Source organism: Meleagris gallopavo, chromosome 16 (genome assembly GCF_905368555.1).
Source record: "Meleagris gallopavo chromosome 16, MGAL_WU_HG_1.1, whole genome shotgun sequence".
Classification (NCBI taxonomy): Eukaryota; Metazoa; Chordata; class Aves; order Galliformes; family Phasianidae; genus Meleagris; species Meleagris gallopavo.
In genome coordinates, this window is record NC_139419.1 from 10,011,083 (window position 1) to 10,038,886 (window position 27,804).

General features: G+C 44.0%; 3 protein-coding genes across 7 annotated transcripts in view; 1 reads left to right on the plus strand and 2 right to left on the minus strand.

Annotated features, from left to right (window-relative positions):
• Window positions 1–422: 422 nt before the first annotated feature.
• On the minus strand, window positions 423–6,895 carry PMM2 (phosphomannomutase 2). Of its 2 annotated transcripts, XM_085237794.1 has the most exons (8): window positions 6,753–6,895; window positions 6,388–6,499; window positions 6,069–6,145; window positions 5,201–5,292; window positions 4,402–4,501; window positions 3,840–3,915; window positions 2,472–2,587; window positions 423–1,857 (listed from the first exon to the last, which is right to left on the minus strand). In XM_085237794.1, exons 1-8 carry the CDS (start codon window positions 6,819–6,821, stop codon window positions 1,753–1,755), a joined length of 747 nt encoding a protein of 248 aa, XP_085093920.1. In that variant the 5' UTR covers window positions 6,822–6,895; the 3' UTR covers window positions 423–1,752. The 2 variants fall into 2 exon arrangements, with proteins under 2 accessions (XP_085093920.1, XP_085093921.1); XM_085237795.1 differs by lacking the exons at window positions 2,472–2,587; window positions 3,840–3,915.
• Window positions 6,788–27,118, plus strand: TMEM186 (transmembrane protein 186). 4 transcript variants are annotated; one of them, XR_014886852.1, is made up of 4 exons: window positions 6,788–6,924; window positions 7,347–8,215; window positions 9,073–9,203; window positions 25,736–27,118. XR_014886852.1 is itself a non-coding variant. In XM_085237792.1 (2 exons), the coding sequence occupies exons 1-2, from the start codon at window positions 6,916–6,918 to the stop codon at window positions 8,055–8,057; spliced, it is 720 nt and encodes a 239-aa protein (XP_085093918.1). In that variant the 5' UTR covers window positions 6,788–6,915; the 3' UTR covers window positions 8,058–9,028. The 4 variants fall into 4 exon arrangements, 1 of the variants encoding a protein (XP_085093918.1); XR_014886851.1 differs by lacking the exon at window positions 25,736–27,118 and adding an exon at window positions 10,038–13,720; XR_014886850.1 differs by lacking the exon at window positions 25,736–27,118 and having other exon boundaries at window positions 9,073–13,720.
• Window positions 10,440–27,804, minus strand: part of ABAT (4-aminobutyrate aminotransferase) — a 40,834-nt gene continuing 23,469 nt past the window's right edge. The window contains exons 6-16 of the mRNA XM_085237790.1: window positions 25,043–25,092; window positions 21,989–22,069; window positions 21,426–21,518; window positions 20,748–20,810; window positions 18,686–18,749; window positions 17,909–18,057; window positions 16,245–16,382; window positions 15,380–15,547; window positions 14,547–14,693; window positions 13,778–13,889; window positions 10,440–12,592 (exon numbers count right to left, since the gene is read on the minus strand). Of these exons, the coding sequence (XP_085093916.1) occupies window positions 12,471–12,592; window positions 13,778–13,889; window positions 14,547–14,693; window positions 15,380–15,547; window positions 16,245–16,382; window positions 17,909–18,057; window positions 18,686–18,749; window positions 20,748–20,810; window positions 21,426–21,518; window positions 21,989–22,069; window positions 25,043–25,092 (1,187 nt within the window). The 3' untranslated portion in view covers window positions 10,440–12,470. The remainder of the gene's footprint in view (window positions 12,593–13,777; window positions 13,890–14,546; window positions 14,694–15,379; window positions 15,548–16,244; window positions 16,383–17,908; window positions 18,058–18,685; window positions 18,750–20,747; window positions 20,811–21,425; window positions 21,519–21,988; window positions 22,070–25,042; window positions 25,093–27,804) is intronic.

The following is a 27,804-nucleotide window of genomic DNA, read 5'->3' on the forward strand; positions in this document are numbered from 1 at the left end:
TACATGCAGCAAACCTGGTTTTGGTCCTTCGCAGGGTGTTTTGCATAGGTTTTTGCAAACAGGAAACAACTGTGAAGTAATGCAATAACTAGCTGCATCACGTTTGTGTACATACAAAGCAGCAGCTATTAGGCTGCGGTTCTCTTTAGAGACATTTCTCATAATGCTAATGGGTCTGGTCCAGCATCTGCTTTCATTAAAATGGTTGAGGCTGAATTACATTATGGAAGTGTGCCTATGAGAAGTGGATTATGCTAGAACTTTTGGATGACAGCATCAGAGCATCCACCACCTCTTTTGCAAATCCTTTGAACTTCATTTTTTTTTTTTTTTCTTTTTAAGCCGTTAACAATCATGCAAACCTGAAATGGGAAGCATTACATTAAGTAACTTCATTGTACATACAGGAAACACACAACAGATCTGCTTAAAATAATTTATTTGCCAAAATGACAGTGTTAGAATTTTTCCATGATGAGATTTTTATTCTCTTTTCCAAAGTAAACCATTCCCAGAAGAGATTAGTTTCCAAATGCCAGACAAGAGAAGTTGTATTAACAGTTCCTGATTGCCATGCTTCAATGTGAATTTTAACAGAAACACACATCATTTATTGTAGCACTAAAAAAAATCTCGCCTACCCATATTCTTACCAGGAATAGTGTAATAAGTGACAAAATCGTATCTTGTTGCTGCACTCACGTTATTTTAATATTGGGTTTCCTTTTTTTTTCCACTGTAGATTTAAAATAGTCTGCAAAAAGTAGAGGGTCCATTAATGTACCGTGCATTGGCAGTGCAGGCTGTGGCGAGGAGGAAACCAGCATCGGGTGGCCCAGCCCTCCCAGTGCTGACAGGTCCCACACCAGCTGACTGTGCACTGAAACATGAGAAAGCTTAGGGACTTCAGGCTCAGTTCTGCCTTCAAAAAAAATAAATAGTAAAACATATCTTTTACTCTGATGTCTTAAAATTTGTGTCTTCACAGCACAAGGTTATTTATATGTGTTTTTAAAAAGCCTTCAAAATATTTATTTTAAATAGCAGCTTCAAAGCCAAAACAAGGCATAAAAGCCTTGCAGGCCAACTTTAAGGCCATAAATCATCAACAGGCAGATTAATGGGGGAGATGAGGAGGGAGTGCAGTGTAATTAATTAGCGAAGAAATTTTACTGGTTAGTTTAAAGTGAGGGAAAGAAGGAAAAAAGAAGATGAAAAACTAAGTACGTTTTTCCCTGCACAGATTTACAAAACATGCTGTCAGGTGTATCTGAAGCAATGCATCAATGTAATAATATCACCCCTTTATTTTCCAGTAGCTCCTGTGACTTCAAGCACAGAGACATGAGGAATCAAGTCCTGCAGGTTAACCTGGCCAGAAATGTCTAGTTTTCTAAGTGAAATTAATTACTGTTCCCAAAGTAATGCTCCACAGGGAAACACATGAGATACAATGAAGTCATTTGGGCTGATGACTTTAAAAAAAAAAAAAACAAGCAAACAAATAAAAAGAACAAAACCACAACTAACCAAAAAGTACTTCTGCTAATAGAAACCGTGAAAGGATGGTCCTAAATGAGCTCTGCTCTATTCACCAGTCACCCAGGTTCTCTTGAGTTAAAACCCTTCCCTTTGCACCTGCAAAGCACTGAGTATTTATCACCAGTTACAAAAACAATACAGAATGAAAATGGTTTGAATTATTAAGCTGTCTTAACCATTTGGTAAATGTGAAGCCTAAAAGAAAGTCTTTTAATTAAAAAACAGCTCTTCACAGATTCTTCTTGTATCCTGCGGGGACGTAACGCTGTGGCCTTCAGTTCTGGAGTCTGTGAAAATTTCATAATCGTTCCCACCCTGAAAAGAGAGAAGGTAAAAAGCAGAAGAGGATTTATTTAACATTATTTAACTTCACATACAGTCGTGGTCTTGGGGGTGGAGAAAGAGTTTGTATAGCAAATCCTGAAAAGAATATCCATTTTGCTCCAACTTACAACGTTGCTGTCAAATGACCACGAGGACACTATTAGAACTGCCTACTGTCAAGCTGAAATGCAGGCTTGATGTAACCAGTGCTTGTTACTAAGGTAGGTGGGTTACTGCTGCAATACTGTGATCCAGAGCATGCAGTGTGCCACCTGCATTTGGAACTGGTTACTGGTCAGAGGATACTGATGAAAGGATTATAACTCCTGAAAGTAGCCAGCACTCAGCAGTAGCCTGGCATCTTTCTTCTAAATGTAAAAGCAAGCAGCATAACTGAACAGAATTTGCAGGCAAGGTCTATTTCAAGTTTCAGACACCCTACTTATATTAATGTTAGTTTCTGAGAGATAATAACTCATATATACATATACGTGTATCTATTCTAAATTCAATTCTTGTCAGGCATAAGGCAGTTGACAGGAACCTACAGTACTTGCAGTTTAAAATAGCAGCCCTGAAACACGTACACAAAACAATATACTCACTGGCATAGTCTTATCTCCAAAGAAATAAATAGTCTTGTACCCATCTTCTGCAATGATTCCTAAGCAGTACCTCTTGTCCCAGCCATCTGGGAACACATCAAAGCTTATCTGGCCTCCTAAGAGAGACATGAACCAGGAAAGCTCTGTTATATTTTAAGAACATATTTGTGACAACTGAGGAAGAACAAAATGGAGTATGACTTTTAGTCAGACCCTGGACCTACTTCTTAACAGCACAGAAAATATTCCATAGGCTATGAGTTACTGTGATTGAGCAGAGATGCTAAGTCATGGCCTGAACCAGTGATTGAGCACCTGGTAGGAAGGCAAGGCCAACCCAGAGGAGCTCAGGTGCAGGCAACGTACTGAGTAATGGAAGGGCTGGAGCCAGAATCCACCCCTTCCCAGACCTCATTTAAGGGTTGGCAGTAGAGGTGAGGGTGTCTCACTGGAGATCCCTGTGTACCTGAGGCCTTTGGAAGGTGAGCAGCTGCTTTCCTTTGTTTCTGTGCCCATGGCTGTTGCATTTGAGCAAGTCCTCACTTACTGCAGCCTGGGACCTTGCTACCGTGCTATCACTGCTGTGCTTTCCATCGTGTTACAGTGATTTTTCTGTTTACCCACTGAACAAATATGAAAGTCTTGTAAGTTCCCAAATGCTACTGAATCTCAGTTTGATTACTTCACTCAATTTAACTCATCCTCGGTGTGGATGAGGTTGCTTCATGTGGGCGTTCCTGTCTTGATACAAGTAAGTCTTTCAGAACAGAAAGAGGACTAAACCAGCCTTTGTAATACACCCTGATGGGACAGATGTTTTTACCAACAGTATTGAGATTAGATCTGCATTTTTTTTTAATGTTAAAGAGTAGGATAAACTGTCTCAGTTCCAAATTTGTGGACTTCACCAATACACAGGTGTGTTTCCCAGTTGAAGCAGGTGCCAGAAATGTATTTGCAGCAAGCTGCAGCAGAGTGTTTCATTTGTGCCTCAGTGTTTTAGCACACAGCAATAATGGCACCCATATGCTTTTTATAACTGAGAAATAATAAAAGGCAAGAATTACTGTAATATAGTAGTGGGGAAAGGAAGAAATATATGTGGAAAATTAAGTCCACCTTATAATCAATTCTTTGATTTAAAAAAAGTTTAAAAATGAGTGGAATCAGTCACAGGTGACATTAAAATATACTGAATTGATGCCAGGAAATGAAGTTCCCTTTGGCAAAATGTACCAAGTGAAAGCCAAATGGGGGGGGGAGGGACGGAAGGAGGGCTGGAGAAGAGGTTGATTTGCATGCAACGAGAGGATACAATCTGATTTAAATGAAATGGTGTTTCAAATGGAATTATTTCAAATGTGATACCTATAGAAAATGTGAGGCCTTTTCCTGCAAATTCTCTTCGTAAATCAGCTACAAATTTTTCTCTTATATGCTCCTTCTGTTTAAGGAAAAAAAAAAAAAAAAGAGATCAGCTACATGCTGTGTTAATTCAGCAATAAAAATATAACTAAAAAAAAACCAAAATGTCCAAAGCTCTGAGTACCAGGATTGTTTAAAAGGCTTGAAAGAGTTGGAAAGGAATAGTTGAGCAGGATGGATATACTAAAGAGAACTCCAGATAAGGATAGTTTTCCATATGACAGGTTTCTGTAGGAATTTTTACATACAGGTAGGAGGACATCCAGTGGTCTGGATTGGGGTTGAAAGAAACATGAGCCAAGCCTGCCCCTTACCCAAGTAATCAGTTAACTACTACTCAAAAAACCTAACTACTGTATCTATTTCCTGATGTCTGAAGAAAGATATTAAACTAATCAGCATCATACTTTTCCACTATTTCATTTTAGAAGGTTTTTTTTTTTTTTTAAAGCAATTTCTGGCTGTAGCTGCCTCTGCCAGATATTTTTTGAGAGCTGTAACTCACCTTATCAAGTTCATAGAACTCAATTCGTTCTTCCTGGCTACAGCTTCTTCCAATGGGGGACACATTTAACATCCCATTTCGGAATTCAATAAAAGTCCCCCTGAAAGAGAATTAACCAGGCAGGAAACAGATGAAACAATGTTCAAAATACCAAATACAACAAGGAGGCTTTCTTTAATTCTAAAGACAATGGGAATCAGATGTATCCTTCAGCATCCTTTTGCATCTAAAAAATGGGAAGAAAGTAGTGCTGACACCAAGGTGTCTTCTGGACCTTTATTTTATGAATGTTAAATGTATGATGTGGTTTCAAAAGCATGACTGAAGCATCCTGTCAGTGTGACTTCTGGGCCCTAGCAGCTGTTCTGCCTGCTTTTGGGTGGAATTTTGAGATCTGGGGAATCTTGGTGATGTTTCTGGTTGGTCTGACATATGGTACGGTACAGACTAGCAGCTGCACTCCCACACACCACAGAACTCATCTTAATACAGGCTTCACTTGTCTGGAAAGCATGATGCTTCTGAATTCCAAACATACAAAAAAATAGTCCTACTTCAAAACTGAACTTCCTTCCCTCATATGACAGTGATTATTTCAAGTCCTGCAAAGTTGTTTTTCAGCCTTCTAAATCATCATCACCTGCTCCAGCTGGCAGCTTGTGTTTGCAAGCATGGATTGATCTGTTTCCTGTATGCAGAGCTCCTAAAACACAAAGCTTTTTTTTTTCTGAGGCGTCTGCTTAGCACATTTATGCTCAATGCTCTTAGGTGGTGCCTTGAGATGCACCTGTGCACATACCTTTTTTTCGGCAGTTTAATCTTTGCAATGTAACTCAGGCAGTAGTTGATAACATCTTGAAGCACATCCTCACCCAGGTGACCCTGAATGTTCTAAACAAAATAAATGCCCATTTAACCAAATGTCCAGAACTGGAGATCCTCAAAACAGTTTGCATGGAGAACACAGCTGCTGGATAATCAGTTGTTACTAACACAGAGCAATGGCCTTTCAATAAGCAACTCTCCATTAATGCACAGGTGATACTAACTAAAGGCTCCCACTTTTTTTTTTCTGAACCCTGAAACCAAACTCTCATTTCAGATGTTCCCTTTAAGTATTTGAGCTAAAAGGAAACCACAAAAGGCAGGAGACTGGAAAAAAAAGTTGCATTAATATCTGTTGTAGCCATACATGAAGATATAGAGATTCATCCCAATGAATTGGGAAACACTGCTCAAGTTAGCAGCTGCAGCCATGATCTTGAAAACTGTCATGTCTGTTACTCATGGTGAAAGAAGGAAGGTGACTGGAGCATCTAGAATCAGCTGTTTATGTTCAGGTAGACTGTTTATCTTCTGCCTTGCAAGGCACATCAGAACGTATGCTGTGAATTACTACCGAGAGCAGCTACAGGAGTCACAAAGAACATTCTAGACCTGAAGACCCAGTCATGCAATGCCACAGGCTCTGGGCAGCCTGCTCTGGTGGTTGGTGACCGTGCACATAGTGGGGGGGTGAAACTAGATGATCAGTGTGGTCCTTCTCAACCCAGGCCTATGAATCTATGAAAATGTGACCTTGATGAGAAGGGTGATTGCAGAGGACTGTGCAGCTCCAACAAAGCAGTGTTTAGAAGATGCTGTTTCCCCGGCAGTCTCAGCCCTACCTGCTTGCTGAAGAACTTCCCATCTTTGTACGCCACGAGGCCATTCTCTGGAAACACGTAGTCAAACTTTTCAACCACTGCAACCAAACAGAAAGACGTCAATAGCAGTAACTTCCCGTGTGTTCAAACGTGCAGTTCCCTTAAGCGTTACGTAGGTTAAAGCATCAAACAGGACTGCAATCTGTGCGTTCCTCCGTGAGACCAGCGCAGCCCCGGCCTTACGCTCCGGCACGGCACGGCACGGCACAGCCCGGCACGGTCCGCGCTTCCGGGAGCAGCGCCGTGCCCGCGGGGCAACGCGCAGCCATCCGGCCCTTACCATCATCGCCGAGCTGCTCCTTGATCTTCTCGAAATCGGAACCCCCGACAACGCCCACCTTCACCTTCTGACGCAACCTCTGCAAGAACTCCGCCATTTCCGCCGTGATTTTCTACGGTCCAAAATGAGACGGTGCACAGGCGTCAGCCTTCCATGGAGTTGCAGGGGGCGCCGCCACAGCCGCGGACACAGCTGTGGGCAGAGCCCCGACATCCCTGTGCACAGCTGTGGGCAGAGCCCCGACATCCCTGTGCACAGCTGTGGGCACAGCCCCGTGCACAGGCGCTGCCCCCCTTGGCCCCAGCACAGCCCGGCCCGCCTCGGGGAGCAGCGCGCAGCCCTGAGCGCCCCCCGCCTCCACTCGCCTGCCGCGGCGCCGTGAGAGTCCCGTCCACGTCGAAGAGACACAGCACGGCGCGCTGCGGCGGCGCCATAGCGGCTGGGAGCGGCGGGACCGCGCGGTGCCCGCCGGGAAGGGGGCGGTGTCGTGCCGGCGGCGGCGCGGCCGCGCTCCCGGACGGCGGCGCCATGGCGATGGTGAGCGGGGCGGCGGGGCGCGGCGCGGGGGGAGGCGGCCGTGCTCGGGGCCCGGCCCGGGGTCCTCGTTTGGGCCGCGGCCGTCGCCTCAGCGGGGAAGGGAGGAGTGCCGTGTAGGGAACGCCACGTGTCTCGGCGCGCCGGGGCCGAGAGGGTGCGGGGAGGTCGGGCCCGGCGGGGTGGTTGTTGGTCCCCTGCGCCGGATCCTCGCGCCATGAGGGCTCCGTCCGCGCCCGCCCCGCAGAGCTGCCCCCGCGGGCCGCCCTCGGGGCACGCTGCGCTCCGTTTTTCTGAGATTTCAGTTGTTATTTAACGTGTTCGCCGCCCCGCGTTCCGTGCCGTGTGAGCGCCGTGCGGCGGTGCTTTTTTCCTTCCCCCGACAAACGATGGAGTCCGGGGCCGTCAGGTTCGCTTGCCCGCAGGTCCGGCTGTGCTGCGTTAGGAGCGGCGGCACGGCGCCGTCCCTGGGGAGATTCCTGCGCTGGGAAGCCGCGTGGAAGAAGGAAGCTGCCGGCCCCCCCCGCTCGCTCGGCACGTCTGTGTGTCTGCGAAATCGCGGCGCTCCCCCTGGCCGAGAGACGCAATTTGTGCCATCTCGGCTCCTGCGCCGCTGGGCTCCCGCTGCCGCGGCCCCGCAGAAGGCTGGAGATGGGAAAAGCGAAGAGTTCGACGTGGTGTACAGGTTCCCGGGCATCAGGTACTGCCGCGTGCTGTCCAGGCTGAAGCTGCTGCAGACCGCGACCACGCTGCTGGTGCTGCCGCCCGTCTGCTACCTGCACCTGCAGCAGCAGCTGCCCCAGACCGTGCTGCTCTACACAGCCGGCATCGCCGTCTTTGCTGCAGTGATGCTGTACGGGATGAGCTACTTTTTCAGACGAATTATTGGGCTGATCTACTTAAGTGAAAGCGGAAGAACTGTCAAAGTGGCCCACTTGACGTTCTGGGGGAGGCGCAACGACATCTGCTGTCCCCTGGAGACGGTGATGACTTTGGATGAGGTTGGGGATGCCAGGGGAGAGCTGCTTCTCCGGTTCAGGCGGTATGACAGCACAGAGATCTTATATTTCACACTTAAATACGGCCAGATTGTGGACAGACAGAAGTTTATGCAAATATTTGGAGAGCTGCAGTGATGCGGCAGCAGATTGCTGGTGATGTCGCTTGTTGCATTGTTCCTTGTGTGGATTCTTGCGTGACATGTAATTAGTTTATCAAACTGACATACTTCTATCATTTTCCCATGTGACAGTATGTGTGCTCAGTGTAGAAACAGTAACCAGCAATCCACTGGGTAAGTAAGTGTTGTTGCAGTAGGGTTATGGGGTGAGCAGTGAGCAGGAGTGCTTCTTTTGGATGCAGTCAGAGTGTGCAGTGCTGCAGCCACGGCTGGTACCACACAGGACACAGCCACACAGGCAGCGAGGTGCTGCTGCTGCCCTGCACTGTTTCAGCTCGCACTGGAGGTTAAGGGTAAATGTGACACTCTTTTCAGAGTGAATGCAGTGACTGTCAGAGCATCCTCATTTCAAATTCACCTGTAGCAAGGTTTAGGTTAGCTGGGAAACTTGTTGAAATTAAACTGGTCCCATACAGTCGTATGATAAATAATGCTAGGTGTCAGAGCGATACTAGCCCATGTACTAATGAGCAGTTAGCAATTAATAGTTATTATGCTGAAAAGGCTTCCTGACAATCATAAAAAATCAGTGTTAAGGAAACACTACTTGGACCAACTCTCCTGAGTACACAGGGCTGGTGGCTGTGTGGGTGCAAACAGAACGTGGTATGCAGGGCTGTGTGCTGCTGCACAGCTGATGTCCGGGTGGGTAAAGGCTGGGACAGCCCTACAAGTGCCTTCAGTGCTAGTTCATTTCCCATTGAAATAAAGGAAGAACACAACATTCCTCATATGTGGCACTATGAATTACAGGGAGCCCTTTCTCAGTTCAGATTTTAATAATCATTATGTTGAAATTCGGAACTACTTGTCCTTCTCTGCATATATTCATGTTGGGGGGTTGTTTTTAGGTTGTATGTATGCGTGTCATTTAATCACTGCTGTAACACTTGAGTTGCAAAAACAGTAAATATTGCCAAAAAATTATCTGAGACTGTGAAGTCACCAATCTTCTGTTTACCCCACCATAGATTACTGTGTAGCTGTGGTCCAGCTGCTCTGTACTGCCTGATTTGTGTGCTGATTTGGGCTCGCTTTAACATCTACAGCACCCTTGCCAAATACCCACCCACTGCCCTAACCTAAAACAAAGAGAGAAAAGGTAAGACAATTGCAAGCTGTGTTGAATTACAGTTGAGAAGTGTAACAGGTGTAGCTTGTGTTCTGTTGAACTGGTAGAGCTGATGATGGCACACCACCTGTGTGAGTGGAGCTCATCACCTCACCTGTGTCTGTAAAGGGCAGAGGTTGGCTTCTGCTGTTACTGTGATTCCTCCTTTGCCAAAGCCAAAACCTGAGCAGAAATAAGGAGCAGGATTTAAATCTGGGAATGTAACTTGACCACGTCTTAAGATTTTTTTAATTGTCAAAAGCAAATTAAGTCCTTATACTGCTTTTCTAGCTGTTACTTCATTTGATATGAGATTTAGCTTCTGTCATCCTGTGCCCAGCAGGAGCAGGTGAGCATCTGTCAGAGCTTGGCTCTGGTGAAGCCACACTTTGAGTTCAGCTTTGGGCCCCAAACAAGGACATGGAGGCCCAGCAGCATCTCCAGAGAAGGGCAGCAGGGCTGTGAGGTGTGCAATACAAGCCGTAGGAGAAGCAGATAGAGAACTGGGATTGTTGAGCATAGAGGAAAGGAAGCCTGGGACTTTATTGCTCTCTACAGTTACCTCAAAGGAGGCTTTAGCAAGGCAGGGCTCAGTCTCTTCTCCCAGGTAATAGTGATAGGACGAGGAAATAGCCTCAAGTTTAAGCTGGGTATTACAAAAAGTCTTTCTGCAGAGAGGGTTATGCGAAGCATTGGAGCAGGCTGCCCACTGCATAGCTGAGGTATTGAGAAAACATGTAGTGCTTAGGGACGTGGCTTAGTGGTAGTGCTAGGTTAACAGTTGGGTTTGATGACTTTTGAGATCTTTTCCAACCTGAATGACAGCACATCAACTAACCTTCACCAGCAGTGACATCTGGAGTGTGCTTTTCAGTTTATTCCTCAGGCCTATTGAAATCCATCTCAGTGGATCAGCGGATCAGGTAAGTAAAATGGCTGTTGCAATGCAAAGGCAAACCCTGATTTACTGTTTATTCACACTGAATGTCTCCTAATTGGGGTCTTCGTCTAAATTGTGGCTGATAGTGAGTTGTGCAGCAATATCAAAAGGAAAATAAAAGTCTTCCTTGGCTTAAATACTATGGCAGCAGAAAGTCAGTTGACTGAGGTGGTCTGTATGCATACAGTATGATTTATGGAGGCATCTCTTCATAGGAATATATTTAATGTGCACTAATGATTCAGTCTAGGCGTGTGCTATGTGTAAAATAAAGAGCCTTGGGGAAGTTCAATTATAAATATTTTATTTAAGAATACTGATTACACGAGATGTCATTCTGTTATGAATTTGTGTACAATTACTAGTTACACCATGAAGTGTACTTAAGTATTGGTTTAAACATTTATTTGGCACTGTCCACAGTATGCTGTAAACAATATTAACTTCATATGCTTCAGCTGCAGTGCTTTCTATGTATTCTCTAACATGATCTCATCGGCATGTTGTACACAATTATACAGTTACTGAGTGTTAGTAAAAATTATAAAAACATCTAGAGTATTCATCATAAAAGTGAGGATGTGGTAAGACTTCAAATTACTGGACCTTTGCTTCTGTAAAAGTACAAGACTTGCTAGGACACTAAAACTACTGCACTGATATGTCAAACTACCTAATTCCCAGAATGCAGTCAAATGCAGTTCTCAGAAAGTTTGACTTTCCTCTTGGTGATAAAACTCTTATGAGGACAGTGATGACAATGAGGCTTTGTTGAACACCAGTCCACCAGACCCTTCTCCAGATTTCAACAACCTCTGTTTCAAAAACCTGACCAGCTGGTACCAGAATTCTGGGTTCTGCAGAGAGGTTTATAGAAATCCCATTCTTTTTAAGCTAACAGAAGTGAGTTTTCTTGAGTTGTCCAATACCAGAACTCAATAAATAAAATGGGAAAACCACGATTAAAAGGTAGCAAGATAAGAAACCTTTCACAGTTTGGTAGCTCTTTTAAGCATGTATAAATGCTTTAACTGCTCTGTCTTTACATATAATTAAAGACTTGCTAATAGGGCGACTTTAGTGTCAAATGTGGTCCCTCTTTTTTGGTGCATTAACATAAAAAAAGTTCAACCCAGTAAGGAAAAGCCAGGTGCCTGCTAGCCAAGAAAACAAACTGAAAAAGGTACCAGAACTAATTCAGGTTAGCCTGAAGCAAATAGCAAAGAGTTCACAGTAAAGAGATGTCCAGAACAACTACAACACAACAAAGTGTTGACATTTTTTTGATTCTGTGGCTTCCCAGAAGACCTCTGTAAACTATTAGCACAGAAATACGTTGCGTTACAATGTGCAGTTGGGACTACTCACTGCTACTGTGACTCTACACAGTAGTGGCTCTCGTGTCACACAGTCAAGCAATTCTGCTGTAGTTTTACAAGATAGTCAAGTAGTAACGTAGAACTTGCAATAGCTAAAATTAATGGCTGTTATGGTGCATTTTGGGCAAATGGGAAAATATTCCTAACTGTAAGATCACTGACAGAGGTGGAAATGATGTGCTTTGCACGATTCTCTAAGCTTTGTCAAATTAGAAACATTTCAGTATAGCTTTTTCTGTACAGCTCTGATTGTAAGAGAAGGCAAAATTTTAAACCTCCAGGGCAAGGACAGAGTGCTTCTGTTCTGCTCAGCCCCACACTCGTTGCTGTGCATTACACCTCAAGCAGTACCTGTAGGCTAACGGCTGAGTAGCGCAGTGCTGCGATTCACGTGGTATGGCAGACCAGTGTTTAGGGGAATAAAGCTGGCAATTCGTCTGTAAAATATTGTACTTGGCAGTGGTGGAAAGCAAAGCTTTCCTTGAAATGCCTTTTATTCTGTCTGCCATCAGAGAATGGCTCTTTCATAGCAGGGACTTGTTTGTGCATTTAAGTGTTAGGCTGTACTTGTGGCTGCTTCTGGACACAAGTAAAACTGCTGGGATTATCTGTGAAGATGGGCTGTACCAGGTCCTACTGAGACAAATCAAGCAGTCAGGGCCATAGGTGGAGGGAGGGCTCTGCAGTTTGCACGGCCCAAAGATGGAGGGCCACAGCCTCTACAGGCGCCGCGTCGGAGCGCTGCAGGTACCTGCTGGGGAGCAGTACCAGTGCTCTGCCTGTGCTGTTTTGCACGGAGCAGCTTGCCTTGGGCAGGATTACAGACAGAACACAAACCTCAGTTTATGACTTTACACTTATCTTGTAAGTGGAGAAGACATGAATTAATGCAAACTACTTTCATAATCAGTTAGTTGTTCCATGTGAGAGAACTGCTTTTTACTTGAAGTTTGCCAAGATGTCACTGAAAATGTTCAGAAAGAGGTGTGCGTGGTGGTCCTTGAAGATCAGCGTTGGACGAAAACGGATCGATCTGTCACCACAGCCTCCCAGCACAACACCTGCGAGGAGAAGAGCTCCTTCAGTCATCACTGCCCAACATCCAGTAAATGCAGGTCGTACCTCACTGAGGAGGGTCAGTAAAAGCTTCCCCCCACTCTCTGCTAGTCCTACAGACACAAAGCACATCAGCAGTAGTGCGGAGGCCTCAGGCTTCACTGCAACTCAAAAGAACACTCAGAGGCCATTCTGTGAAACACTTGAGATGTTGGAAAAGCTCCCTGCAGCACAGTGCTCAGAACCACCACTCGAAAGCTGCAGTACTCTATGGGTTAAGTGCCTCCATCATGGACCTAACAGGCTTCTTTACACTTTTGTTTTTAAACAACTTCGTTTTTAATGACAAAAATGTTAAATATCTCAGTGCTGGCAGTGCTGCACTACTTTAAGTACAAGGTTTTTTTTTTTTTAAAGGGTGTGGACCATGAAAATCTGTACTGTTGAGCTGAGCTTACCTTGCCTCTAAGCATAGCCTTGGTGCACCATGAAGCAAATGCCTTACCCTTTTCTCCATGCTGGCTTTCAAAAACAAAACATACCAATGTCTTAACGGTGGCTAGATGTACTGTATGTACTTCTTTCAAGATATGTGAGCAACAGCAAAAACAGCTGCAAACCGAGGGCCCACAGTTAAATGCAAAGACAGGCTTCAGATCATGAGGTTCCTCTCCTAAAACCTACAGGGCTTGCCTACAGCTGGGTGAAGTTCTGCACTAGCAGAGGCATGTAGTTGTACATCCGTGCCTCCTTTATGCAACTCAATGTATATTTTGTTCTGAGGTATTCCACAAAATTCCTAGTTCTTCCTGAGTTTTCCTGTGTGACAGTTATGTTAACATAAATATTCCTGATGTGTTTCTAGAAGTAAGCCATGCCTGGATCCCCCTTGGTTCACAGCTGAGGAATATTCAAGTGAGGTTATAAAAACAATGCTCTGCATAGGTCTCTCTAAGTAGTATCAGACCTAAAGAGGCAGTAACTGTGCATGTACGTGCAACTGACTGGTTCAGACAAACGTTTAAGGAGATACGTCTACTCCCAGAGAAGCCTTCATAGAGTTTGTTTATAATTCACTTTTGTCTTGGATATTTTAGTATGCATGCATCAGATAAAAGAAAAAATTCAAAGCATTACACGTATCCTGCTGTTTGTCATTTGAAACTTCATCCACGCATAAACTTTCTTACCTTTGTTTCTCGCTATTGTAATTAACTTGTTTCTAGTTGCATCATTTGGAGTGTCAAACGAACAGAACGTTCCTCTTCCTCTCACTCTGCTGATAAGATGGGGGTAGCGAGCCTGCAGAGAGTGGGAAGGATGTATGCAGGGCAGCTGCTGTCACTGAGGGCATCTGCTGGCAAGCTCTGCCAAGCATTCTGCAGCACAGAAAACCTGCTGCCTCCTGTTCTGGTGGACTGGAGCTTGCAAACAGTCAGGGTATCTCACGTATCCACTCCCTGATCAGTGTCCCACAAACAGTGGAAGAGATGAAGTCCCACCTCCTTCAGAACTCCTTCCACACAATTTCATATGGTGTGGAATATCCCCTCATTCTGTTCCCTCCCAGCTCCTCCAGCTCTTTGCTGAGAATGGCCTCAGCTCTGTACAACACTGCTTAGCAGCAGCTGTAAATATTGGTGTCTTTTTAACATTGTATTTCTCCTAGAACCAAAAACATAGCATCACAGCCTCACATATTCTGGAGGTCACCTTTCATTTTGGATTAAGCTATATAAAAACTACATTCTTAAGTCATTAAAGGAAAGTTTACTTGAGTTCAAAACAGGACATGTTCATTCATGCTTACACTGAAGCCCCTGAACCACTAAGTTACCATCAGAGTGTGCTGCCCAACTGGAGTTCCTCAGTCCACGTATTTGAAACTGGATGAGGTCAGACCCTAACTGATCACTGAATTTCTCCTTCTTATCTGTAGTAACCCTTAAAAATGCTTACCTGTAAATCCAGTAGGCCAGTCAGTAGTGCTTTTCCTGCGTGGGCTGCGTTGTTTATAAGGTCTTCTCTTTTAATAACCCTAATGACTTCAGCAAGCAGAAGGTTCTTGGATGGATCTCCAAGCCAGGTGTTAAAAATCCGATAGGGCTTGGGAAAGAGTGGAAAGAGAGTTGTGCAACAAGTTAACAGGCAAGTCACTATAATAGAGCAAGCAAACCAGCACATTGATCACGTATGGTACATGAAAATGCATGCACTAATCTCATTAAGTCCCCTAAGCTGCCTGCTTGGCATAAAGAGCGAGCTACTATTTTATGCCATGAATTAAGCATGTTCTGTTTTGCTGCTCTGTCATGTCACAGAAACAAGGCTACAGATTATGTTGAAATCAGTGCTGTCTGTATGGGTTTGGTGTTCAAGCTTTACCTTCTCCCTTTTGTTTAGTTTTTTTTCATTTCATTTTCATTTAAAGTGGTATTTCTATGAAGAATAAGTCTGGATAAGAGTTCACACTGCTTGCATACAAGCTCTGAAAATGCCAAGTCATGCAGAAAAAGGTGCAGGTTTGTGGTGCCTTTTGTACTGAAGAGCAGTTCATTAGTCTGAACCCAGTTCTCTACTCTCTCCCATCAGTGATTTGAGAGACTGGCAGCAATCGGACTAACAGAGTGAAAGTAAAGATGTCTCCTATAAGCACAAAGCAAGTGTCTCTGGGACAACAGCTCCATCTAGCTGAACCTGCAGCACCAATGAAAGCTTGCCTCTTCCACAGACATGTCAGGTGCTCATAAAGGACCTTGCCAATTAGCACAGAGTTTCGTTGGAAGTCTTACAGCATTTGGCCTGAACTCCTCTTTGTGGAAAAATCCTCCGGTCATCATCTTCTTACTAAATGTTACCACATCAGCTGGATCATCCAGGCCCCAGTGCTCGTGTGCCCAGAATTTTCCAGTGCAGCCACCTCCTGTCTGCACCTCATCCACCAAGAACGCACAGCCATGCTGCAGAGATTTAAGTGAAAAGCACAGAACAGGAGTCAGCATTTCCAAAATAAAAATACCTCCCTCAATTAATAGATACATACAAGCCAATTACATTATGTTTCTCCTTCCTCTGCCTTCACTGCTTCAAATCTCTTGTCTTCAACCCAAAACCAGTGTTGCCATATTTCCTAACCAGACTTTCAACTCACTGTGCATTGGATTTCACAATTATTCACCTATTCTCTTCTCTGTGAGCACACAAAAGCTTCTCCCATAGATGTCTGGGGGGAACAAAAAGCATGAAGTAGGTCTTACTGAATTACTGCTTCTAAATACATAACTGCCGTGTTCCAGTTACCAAGGCATCTATCTTTGTCCTTGTTTTCTTGGAACATCTGTACTTATCCGTGGATTTGATTTGTTTTTAACTTCAACAAGAGTAGAAACACAAGTATGCCAGCCAAAAATTACCCAAACCACCTGTTCTAAAGTTGATTAAATCCCTCAACAATTGAGGAGTCCACCAACTGTGTGCCCAGTGTAAGAGACAAGGCTGTGCAGACCACAGCAGTTGTTTGTACGGATACATGTATGTAACTAGCCCAGCTGCTAACGAAGAGGCTTGTGACGTTCCAGGGAGAGGAAGACCCCTGGAGACGGGAACAAATGATGCACGTTTAGCTACTGCTGTGTGAGCAGTGAAACACTTGATTACCTTTCTGGCAATATCTCGTAGCTTCCGAAAGAAGTCATCTGAGGCATGGTTGTCTCCACCCTCTGACTGTATTGGTTCTATAATGATTCCAGCCACAATCTTCTTCTTTTTCCTGTACTTGACAATCAGATCTTCCACCTGCAAATCAATTCATGTTACCTTTTCTTCTCATGACCTTCTCATATTTCTTCCCAGAAAGATTAAAAGCTCAGCACCAGCACTTCAACATTTCATAGCCATTCCTGGCTATAAAGGTGGCAGGAACCACAAGAAATCTATAAGTATCTGGGATTTAACTGCCTTCTTGTTTGGAATTTTTGGTGAAGTTCAAACCACAATCTGAACCAAACTGTAAGCAAGTTGTATAATTCTCCACAGTGTAAAAAGTACAGCAAATTTCAGCTGAAAGTATCATTGAAACCACTGCAGTTTGCTGTGCTGCTGCTGTCATTCCATCTCAGATTTAAAAAATATAGCACAGAACAAATCTCATCTGATGTATGAATGAAGGCAATCTTCTAAATTTGCATTTTTTATTCACTTCTCATGCTTTTAAGTTTATCTGATGAAGCACTGCAGAAATTCTGTTGCTGGTAAGTGGCTTACGGAGGAGTTTTAATTAACCTTGTAGAGCCAGTCATTAGGATTATTGGTGTCACTTGTACTTGAAATATCCCTTCACAGCTTCCAGGGCCCACAGCCTATGTAGGCTGTATAAAGCAGTTCTTTCCCAAGAGTGCCAGTAAGCAACTTCAAAGACTTTCAAGAGAGCATTCAGCTTTCCTTTTTTTTCCTTTTTTTCTTTTTAATAATGGCTGAAGTTTGTGGATTGATTTTTCACATCCCACTTCCCCCCCTCAAATAAGCTACTGTCACAGGGCAGCAATTTGCTATGCTTTCAGTTTCCCCTGAAGTTCTGCAGGTTTAAATGAGCAGCCCCTTCAGCCCAGCTCTGCGCAGCCATCCACGCAGCGCTGCTGTGCTCTGTGCAGCACTCAGCCCACTCCTTGGCAGTCACTTCTAATCAGTGTCCCAGATCAAACCTGTTCCACATGGCACATCGTGCTTTGCTCTCCGCAGCAGTCTCTCAAAAAGAACGCCTTGCAAACGGCAGATCCTGGATGCCAGGAAGCCCAACAAGGAATCCCATCTTTTGGGTGCATGGAGGCAGTTTGCCTCCCTGCAGCTCTATTCGGCTCACCTTCCTTTCCTCCCGTGCTAGGCAAGGCACGGAATGTGCCTGCTTCTTCCCTGCAGCTGTCAGAGGATCATTTTTCTTTTAAATGTCTTTATGCACAAAGACTAACACAGAAAAGCTGAAAAAACTGAAATACTGGTACAGATCTTCTGTGCAAAGAGTTACACACACCGAGCTCTCTGTTAGCTCACATCTCTTTGCAAAATCTGGCAGACCAGTTCATCAGGACATAACGAGCTGCTTCTGCACCTGAACTTTCGCTTTGGTACAATGTAATGATAGCAGACTGGCTGCTCTTCTGCAAAGCAGGGCCAAACTGCTAACTGTAAACAACAGTGAATGCTGTTTTAATCACATGCTGTTCCAATCCCTGAAAACATTCCTTCAGTGAAAAGCAACTAAACCTACTAACACCATTCATCATTTCCAAACAAAATTAACAGAAAGCTGCCAGTGAATTTGTTACCTCCTCTAAACAACGGGCTTCTTCCTGTTGATTCTCTTTCACAAAGTCTTCCAGAGGGTACTTTAGTCTTGGAAATGGAGCAATAGGCCAGTCCAGTGAGGGGATGTCCAGTTTGTGAATTGCTTTAGAGTGAGTTGTAGCTAAGCAACCTAAGCCCAAAATAACAAGAATTACAGAGATATCTGACAAGGAACTGTACAGGAAAAAAGCTACAAGAGGTGAAAAATTGTCTGACGTCAGGACTTTCTGAATTGCTCCATGTTTTCCTTTCCTGAAATACTGAGTAATAGGATTTATTCAAGGCAGAGTGCTGTAGCCTCTAAGCATCCATTTCCATATGCACTGTTCCAGAAGGACAGGAGAACCTCTGTCACTGAACAGCAGTGCTGGATAGGTGGGTTCCACTCAGCCATGGAGCTCTGAATTACAGTCCTAATGAGTATCTAACAAGTTTGTGGCTGGGACCAAGCTGATATAAAACGTTGACCTGAGTATCATCACATTTGGCGTTGTGGCAATTTCACCCCAGGAGCTAGATTGCTAGTACATGCAGGAAACCCTGGATTCAAAAAGAAGGGATCTTCATATTCAGAAGATCTGAGATTAAATCCCACTGCCACTCGAGGATAGTTTCAGTACTGGAGGGGCTTATAAGGCTCATAGGTCTGCATCTACTCTGCTGGCACTGCTTGTCTCAGAGCAGCCGCAGTCTGCAGCAGGATGGCAGCTCACTGCGGGGCTGGGGAGGAGGCACAGGGCAGGGCAGGCAGTTCTTACCGAAGGTCCTTCCGTGGAAGCCACCCATGAAGGAGAGCATGGCATAGTCGGGGCAGCCGGGGGGCTGGAAGCAAAGCACAGAGGTCAGCACGGTACCAGAGCTCAGCTGCTGCCCCACACCCTGCCTAGAGCCTTCCCTCCCCAGGCAGCAGCCACCAAAGATGGTTACATTGGCACATTTAAGAAGCACAGAATCACAGAATCGTAGGGGTTGAAAGGGACCTCCAGAGATCATCAAGTCCAACCCCCCTGCCAAAGCAGGTTCCCTACACCAGGTCGCAAAAGCACGTGTCATCCCCTGAGAGCTGCCTGAACTCCTACGTTATATCACAGCATTAATGAATATTTGGCAATTTATACTGATAATACTATTGCTTTACAACAGCAGAACATTCAGTGCAATCAGCCCTTTCTGGTACAAACAACTACTTGTGCACCGTGTACCCATGTGTGGGGGTGGTGAGGCCCCTGAGCAGAGGTGGGACTGCCCTGGCTGCAGGCCTGAGAGCTGAGCCCCGCAGTGCTGCTGGGGAGCAGGTTTCAGAATGGGCAAAAGAGGCTGTGGTGAGGTTAAAGTGACCCAGAGCAAATCACACTGCACAGCCCTGAAGGAAGCTGCAGCCTGTGGAAAACCCACGCCACAGCAGTTTTATCTTGAGGGACTGCAGCCTAAGGAGAACCTGCACAGGGCAGGGGAAATGTGCGAGGAGAAAGGAATGGCTGACAGGAAGGGTTAAGGTCTGACCACTGAGCCTGCTAAAGGGATGGTGGGGCCACGGGCAGCCCACCACAGCGGATTCCCTAAGGGCTGATGAGCAACTTCTTTGTATGCTACAGACTGCCTTGATAGGAGGCAGAGATACCAAAGCAGTGAGTGAGAGCTGCCTCCTACGTGTATGTCTGACTGTCTGCACTTGGAGCACGCTCAGATCAGCACACAGCTTTCATGTGCTGCACCATGAATGAAAAAGGAACCATGAGGAAAAACATGCAACTGTATACTGTCTGCAATTCAGAAGAAGGAGGTATTTAAGCTAACCCCCAGTACAAATTACCTTTCCTGTTTCCCTTTTACCCTAGGAACAAAAGGCTTATTACCACTTACATACTCTTTAGACCTTTAATCTCAGCTATGTGCTCAAGGATCCAACATTCGTAACCCCTCAGAGAAAGGCATAAGTTAGTCTGAAAATTTCCCACCCTCAAACTGTAAAGAAAACTCAATTAGCTCAAATGTGAATCTCCATTTTTAGAAAGCTAAACCTGGCCAAAAGGTGACAGTCAGTTCCACAAGTCTTTGGGCATCAGAAAATTCCTTTTCCTTCAGGCTGTTAGGTGCCATTCTTTCATTAGTATGGGCACTGTGAGCAACACCAGAGAACTTTAATTCCAAAGACAAGCAAAAAACCCAAACCCTCCTCCATTTGTAAAGCTAAATGAAGTCAGTAATCTCATGCAAATGAACTGCAGTGCTTTTCACTAGAGAGGTGACAACCATGGGGCTGAGACCAGCAGGTTACATGTATCTCAAAGAAGAGATTAAATTTGCAGTTTTCTGCTATTGTTGCAAGTTAAGATTTGTGCCTGGCATGAGCAAGACCAGCTCAGCTGAAAGCTGAGTAGGACTTCAGAGGTTTTTCTGTTATATCTCTGTTTCCTCATCCCACCTGTATACAGTTGAGTTTTAACTACCCTCCTGATTAGTTTTAAGCCATAAGATCACAGCTTCTCGAAAAATGAGAAGGACAGTCAATATTACTTGCAAAAATGTGCATGTATTAATAATCCCTATGGGCCCATCCATCACCTAATTCTCTTTCTTGCAAATGGTATTTCATGAAAAAAGGAAGATCTTCCCAAGATTCACTGTGTGGACAGATGCAGAAGAATACTAGCAGCAAGTCTTGGTATTTGTTGGAAGCAGTTTGTCTTTCCCCATTTTCTAAGTTTACAAAACTGTGATTCCACTTCAGAGACAGGAAAACTAATTTTTCCTCCCAGTCTTCCCTTAGAAACCCAAGCCAGTGTTACATCTGTATGGTAAAAAAGCCCACAACGTTACCTGGTTAATCATGCATGATTCCAGTTCCTCTTTTGTGACATTATTACGGCCCCTCTCCTTGTTCTGCAAATAAACAAAACAAAAACAAACAGCTACCAACAGTTTTCCTTTAGTTGTAATCAATGAATTTGTACCCGAGCTACAAGTTACTAATTCTGTTATTCCAAACTAGAGGCAGTGAAGACTGTGGTTCCTATGACTGCAATGTGCATTTTGTAAGACAAACTATTTTAGGTAATTGTCAGCTTAAGATGTTGGCCCTAATAATATACAAATAGGCAAAGCCAGTCTGTCCACTCACTCCTACACATTAGGAGAAAGATGACTGCTGTTGGAGAGGCCGTTCCCAAGGAATACGTGACCTTCCTGGAGTTTTAGGTTAAACCATTTCTGGAAGAAGAAACAGCTGATCATGTGGTGAACAAAGAATAAGCACTAATACCACATACATTTTCTTTCTTTCCTTTACTTCTTAATTTCTGAAATTGTACCAGTAGAAATTGAAAGCTCAGATGAAGGCTTTTTAATAAAGAACCTATATGAAGGTGAATATAAATAACATCACGCCCACAGAGCCTCTGACCCTTACTTTGATTTGTAACAGCAGTTATGTTACTGAATAAATACAGATTTCTACATTCAAAACTACAAAACAAAAACACTTAATATTTTACTCACTCTGTACCACATAAATATTAACTTAAATGCATTTTCATTTGAGCAGGATCCACAAGCCATGGTCATCACCTGTGGCAGACCCTTGGGAGCCACCTGTCAATAAAAAGGGAAAATCACTTCAAAATACTGAGCTCAACTATAGTGGAAATTGAATGTAATGCAATTAGTTTCAATATAATGGGAAACCAGCCATGCCTGGGATGAGGAAAGCTGACTCTTACTGCAGCTGAAGAGGCTCAACACACTCCACTTACGCTACCTCCTATGAAAGCACAGTGAACAGAAGTAAATGAAAATGCATTCTGTCATCAATTCTTGAATCCACATTGAAAGCAGCAATATCTGTGCTGAGAGCAGGCACACCACCCTCTCACACTGAAGCCTGGGGAAAAAGGTTCCATTTTCTCACTTGCTGGTTCTGGTCTCTTGAAAGAGCTTCCCTCCAGCAGGCGGACAAACTGCTCACCCACGGTGCTCCCTACGAAGACCCCACATCTCCCCTTGATGTACCCATGTCCCTAAATACAGAATGCAGTAACTCATCACAGCCATCTCAGACTTACTGACAACAAAGATTCCTTCAGTCTTTCTGAAAAGTTCTCCGGAGGTAAAATCCCTAGGGCAGGTCTGTTGATAAAAGTGCTCTGCAAAAACAAAGGAAGAGAAATTGTTAGCTTTCAGTATTATGTGAAAAATATCGTGTTGATATGGAGGCAGTTACATTTCTTTCTTATCACAAATAACAGCTAGAAATTTGTACTTTTATGTTTACCAGGCAGCAGTGGGCAGTGCAGCAAGGAGATCGGCGAGAAGCTACCTTGCATGCTATCCGCCCAATAGTCAGAGGCATGCATTAAATCAAGCTCAGGAACATGGATTGTGACATATCCAGACAAGCTGGTGAAGATGCTTTTCAACTATATTCTGCTTTCATGAAGCCTGTCGATTTGCACTGGAAACATTCCAGTTAAATATTTCTTGTTCTGGTGCTTTTCATTTTCACAGCCACCCTTCCCACTGCCTTACCCTGAATTTTAGGTACATTCTTTATTGTGCACTACAATAGAAGATTTCTAGCTCGTCAGCATCATCATTTTCTCACCTCTTCTTTTCTCCTTTCCATTTCCTGATTAAGGTCTGACCTAAATCAGGTGCTACTACTGCTGAAATAGTCCTATAATAGCGCTGTCCCAGCAGAGCCTTGCAGAGCAGGGCCCAGCCCCACGGGCAGGTGGCTTTGGGAGAGCTCCAAGGAGGAGACCCCACAGCCTCTGGGCAGCCTGTGCCAGGGCTCCGGCACCGCACAGCACAGCAGTGCTGCCTGACGGGCAGAGGGAACTGCTGTGCTCCGAGTTGTGCCCACTGCCTCTGCTCCTGGCACTGGGCAGTGCTGCAAGGAGCCTGGCTGTGTCCTCTTTGCACCTCCCTTTGGGTATTTATGGACATGGATGAGATCCCTCTGAGCCTTCTGCTGAACAGCCCCAGTACACGTAGAACATTTCAGCAGAACTCTGAGATAACTAAAAGTCACATGAGGTATAACAAAGTGTGAGCTAGGACTCAGTAATTCATACAAGTGTACTACTTCTAAACCACTATTTGCTTCAACAGACTTAAGCTTAAAAAAAAAAAAAAAAATCTAAGTAATGCCTTTACTAGCAGATAACCACAAAGTTTTTGTTTAGTACATATGAGAACTCTTACTTGACTTTTTACATCAATTTAGAAGGCAATTCTCATATAAAATTAATAGATATGAGACCATAAATCTGTCATGAATTTGATTATGGGTTGTCACAGTCAATTGACAACATTTGCCATTAAGCAGAAAAGTCAATTTCTCTTTTGTTATCAATGAGATGCTCAGTACCAAGAGAAACATAACATTGATATCAAGCTGCTATGGTCTCAAATGAATGGATGCATATTTTGTTCTTTATAGCCAGCTATAAAGAGGGTACACAGAGCATTACAGATAAACAAAAAAACATCTCTCCAAGAAAACACCAATCCTGTTGTTAACTATAATCAAGGGCTCTCCATTGATGCGTGTTACTCAAAAAACAATAAGGCTGTTTTTTGAGTACTAAGGTTGGCACTGCAGTCAGACCCCAGTGTCTGCAGTGAGGTTCCCCCAAGTTCTGCCCTTCCAGCTCTCCGGCCTCAGTGTCACAAAACTGCCTGCAGAAATGACATTCTGCCTGTGCTGGGCTCAGAGCGAAGGCTGCCAGGAATGGGCAGCGCAGTCAGAGACAGACTGCCTTAGTGCCACCTTCTGCCCTTGATCAAACTGATGGAGGTTTCAGAAACCAGAACAGGGTACCCATGTTTTTGATGCAGGAGAGATGGGCCTGATATTAAGGCTGGCAGCCTTTTCCAGCTCAAAGATTAGCAACTGCCACCACACAACTGGTTTTTGTTTTGTTTAAAATCTGACTTTGCCTACTACTGCATTAAACAAGGCATTGCCATCTCCAGAAGTAATTCCATGACTTAATGTTAAGTAGAAATACTAGTGCTTCCACGTATCCAGATCTGCCTTCAGTAACTCTAGAATTTCTAGCCTTGTCGGCAGACTTATTTTATTTTTATACTGAAATACTGTGTTTCTGGGAAAGGCAGAGTTCCTCTCATCCTGAAGGACTGAGAACTATTAGCAGCTCAGCTCAGGGAACCCGAACACCTGCACTACTCTCACCTGTTGGCCTCAGCTTTGCTCTCCTGGACATGTAGGACTTCATGTAGGCAGCACAGCCAGGGGATCTGCTGGTGTGCAGCCAAAGGCCGTGCAGCTCAGGTCTGCCTGGCTGCATTCTGCTTCTCAGTTAAATCACAACTCTGTGCATCTCTGTATCGTGTACATAACTTGTGGTGTTTAAAAGTAAAGGGGTAAAATTAATACGAACAAACAAACCCACAAAGTGATTATGGAACTCCTGTCCAAGAAATGAAAACATGAAGCCTGAATTAGAATGCAGCTTTTTTTCCAAATACTATCAGCACAGTGTTGAGGAAATAAGAAGGTATTTAATTTAAGAAGCAGTTATTTGGCTTTGAAATCATCCTGTTGCTGAACTCTTCAGTTTTCAAGCACATGCCAGAGGTTTAATCAACTTCATGTTTAGGAGATGAGAACCAAGTACTGAAACTCCCCTCAAAAAAAAAAAACAACACAGAAAACCAAACAAAAACAAACCAAAAAGAAGCAAAAAAACCTAGAATACAACAGTAACAAACAAAGAGCATTCCAGATATAAAGCACCATTTTCATATACAGAATACTACACTCTGAAGGACTTGTGCTTGATTTCAGCCTCAAAAGCTTCAGTCAAGAACTAAAACAAATAATTGGAAACTCTGTGAAGTGTGGTTTAAATTGGCTGCAAACATCCCAAGTGCTTGCACTGACAAATGTTTCCTTATTGTAAAGCTTTACATACTTTCTGATGTCTTCTTAAACACAACCAAGCTATTTTCATCTAATAGAAATAGGAAAAGCAGATCTTACCATACTTTCAAATTGAGTCATTACGTGTTCATTATCAGCCTAAGACAAATTGGAGAAGACTGCCACAAGGAGGGAGAGAATGCCTTCAAGTATGTTGGAATTCACTTACCAGGTTCTGTGGCTGCTGGAGAAGCTTTATCAGAGATGGATGGCTGTAACCTAATTAAAAAGAGAAAGAAAAGTTGTATCTGGTTTATGTAAACTAATGTGGAGAGTGACTCAGAATAACTTTATTCAGACTTACCTCAAATTCTGTTTAACGTGTGTATGCTTCAACTATCAACGATACGACTTCTTTTAAATAGGACAGTTCTCCTCTTCATTACAAATTTAGTGTCAGGCAACAGCACAGTGCATTTTAGTACATACAGTTACAAACCCAGCACAAAAAGAGATGAACATAACACTGAGCTTCCGGCAGTTGAACATCACAGTTTCTATCACATGGCCTTTCTATGCAAGATGCTGTCAAACTAGTTGGGAAGTGCACGCACTGCACTGCACGCTCTTTCCTGACCAGCTTTCTTATCTCCCTGTTTTCCTAACACACTTTTTGTTGGACAAAGATGCAACAGCTTGTCCTTTTTACCTATAAAAGTTAAAATATTAAGGAAGCTTCAGATTTAACAAGACAAAAGAGCTTAATTTATACTCATTGATGTTACATGAGATCGCTTGCTTACAGGTAAACCAACAGACCTGATGTAGAAAAAGTATTCAGCACTGAAAACTGTGTTTTAAACGTCTCTCTCTGAAACGTCAACGCCAGAGACTTAACATAATCTTTTACACTCTCTTGCAGAAACAGCTGGAAACCTCATCTTCCCTACTGCTCAAGAAGGCAGCCTGCTCTAATGTTATTACAAAAGCAAATCATGCCCCTGATTTCCCCATTCTAGTTGAATGACAACAGCCTTTATTATCCTGCCTGAGCAGCAGAGCATTCGGCTACCGCCTTAACAAATCAATTATAAATTCCATCTTGAATATTTTAGTTCAAAACAAGGGAATATCCAGACTGCTTTTTAGCTGCACATCATTCTGCAAGGTATCTGTTAAAATTATTATGAAGATGATACAAGTGGCTATTTGGACACAGGCAACTAAACCTGCATTGCATCAGCTGCCATGGGACAGACGGACACGGCTGAGGGCTGCGGCACTGAGAGCTGGAGCTGTGGCTGCAGCCCTGGGCACCTTGGAGAGCACAGCTTAGGAAATCTCAAATTACCCCTGTTATAAAACAACCACCAGTGCCTAGGAAGCTTAACCATTAACTCTGATACTGCTTGTAAAAACGTGTGGTTCTGCTGCTGGTGCTAAGTTAGCATGAAGAATGCAGAGACCTTTGTATCTTTTGTTATGTAACACAAATCCAAGGTTTCCCATCTTCTTCCATCCCCACAAGATGACGCCTTCCTTTCCCTTCACTCTGTGCCCTGCAGCTCTGTCTACCTCCTCCAGCATTCTCTGTCCTCAGCACATCCTTGCCAAGGCACAGTAAGAAAGAATCCTTAAACCCTGCCTTTCTGAAGGAGCAGGAGCAGAAAGGTGCTGACCTGCTGTGTGGGTTTATATTAATAAATCTAACGCTGGAAAGATCGGAACGGTTAATTATTATGTAACTACTGCAGACAAAAGTCAGACTGCTCCTGGGCTAAGACAGCAGACAGGACCTTGTTTCATTGCCAAGGGCAGCACAATGGTTTATAGCTCTATGAATCCACTCTCCAGCACCTTCCAATCGGCAGTGACAGAGCTGGCTCTAAGAGAAGGGCACCTGCTCCATCACTGTGCCTGTCTGTCTCCATCAGCACAGCAGAAAAGAACTCATCCTCCAGGCTCACGGATGTGCCTGTTTGCAATGGGATCAGAACTGCTGAAAGAAAGAGATGGAGAAAGCCCTAAGAAATGAACCCCAGGCTGCTGCCGGCAACACCAAACTGCACCTCTGTGAATCTCCAAGAACAAGAACAGGCGGCCTCACATCAATAAAAAAAAGATTACTCCATTTGGTACTGCAGGTGGTGTGCAAGTAAACGTGTCAATAGAACCCCTCCAGGCATTTGGCTTCAGGGGGTTTCTAACTCTATTGCACACATTAGACACAGGTTTAAAGGAACACGTGTTACAATCTCCCCAAAACTAGGTGGTTTAAAAAAACAAAAGAGTTTTAAACAGAAACTGTCCAGAACATTTTTGCTTGCAGATTTTTTATACTTCTTATCTCCCTGCACAGGCGCTTATTACCTCTCACCTTCTGCTGATAAGTACATCCTGCTGTAGCAGATTGTTATTAAATCTTGGGGAGCTCTGGCTGATTCATAAAAGATTCCATTGAGTTTATGTGCAGAGATAAGAACCGATGACTACAAGCACCTTGATCTGAGAACGTCAGCTCACCCACAATCCTCAACAAGATTTTCTTCTGGTGTCCGAGTTAGGACTTATCTCTCTCACCAAGAAGGACAATGTTAGTGACCTCTGCAGCTTCACTTTGTCTACCCTGTCACTGAGTTCAACTTAGAAAAAACTAATACTTGTGTTCAGTCAGGTTTAAGTCAGCCTGCATTACATTCCCATTTGCTTGTTGCTGCACATCACAGATCCACTGTGTGTGAGGTGCCATATGAAGTGCTGCACTGTAGCTCTTACATGGCACACTGCATTTCCCTTTCTACCTGTCAGCACCCTGAATGCACTTCAATCAGTTTTCCCACCGCACATTCTATTTTATTTCTTGAATATTCGCTTTGATAAAAGTTCAGCAATCATTAGGAGAGGAGGAAATGAACTAAAAGAGACCAGTCAAAATCCTGTTTTAAGTCAACGGGATTTCAGGAGAAGAAATCCACACTCAACTAAATAAAT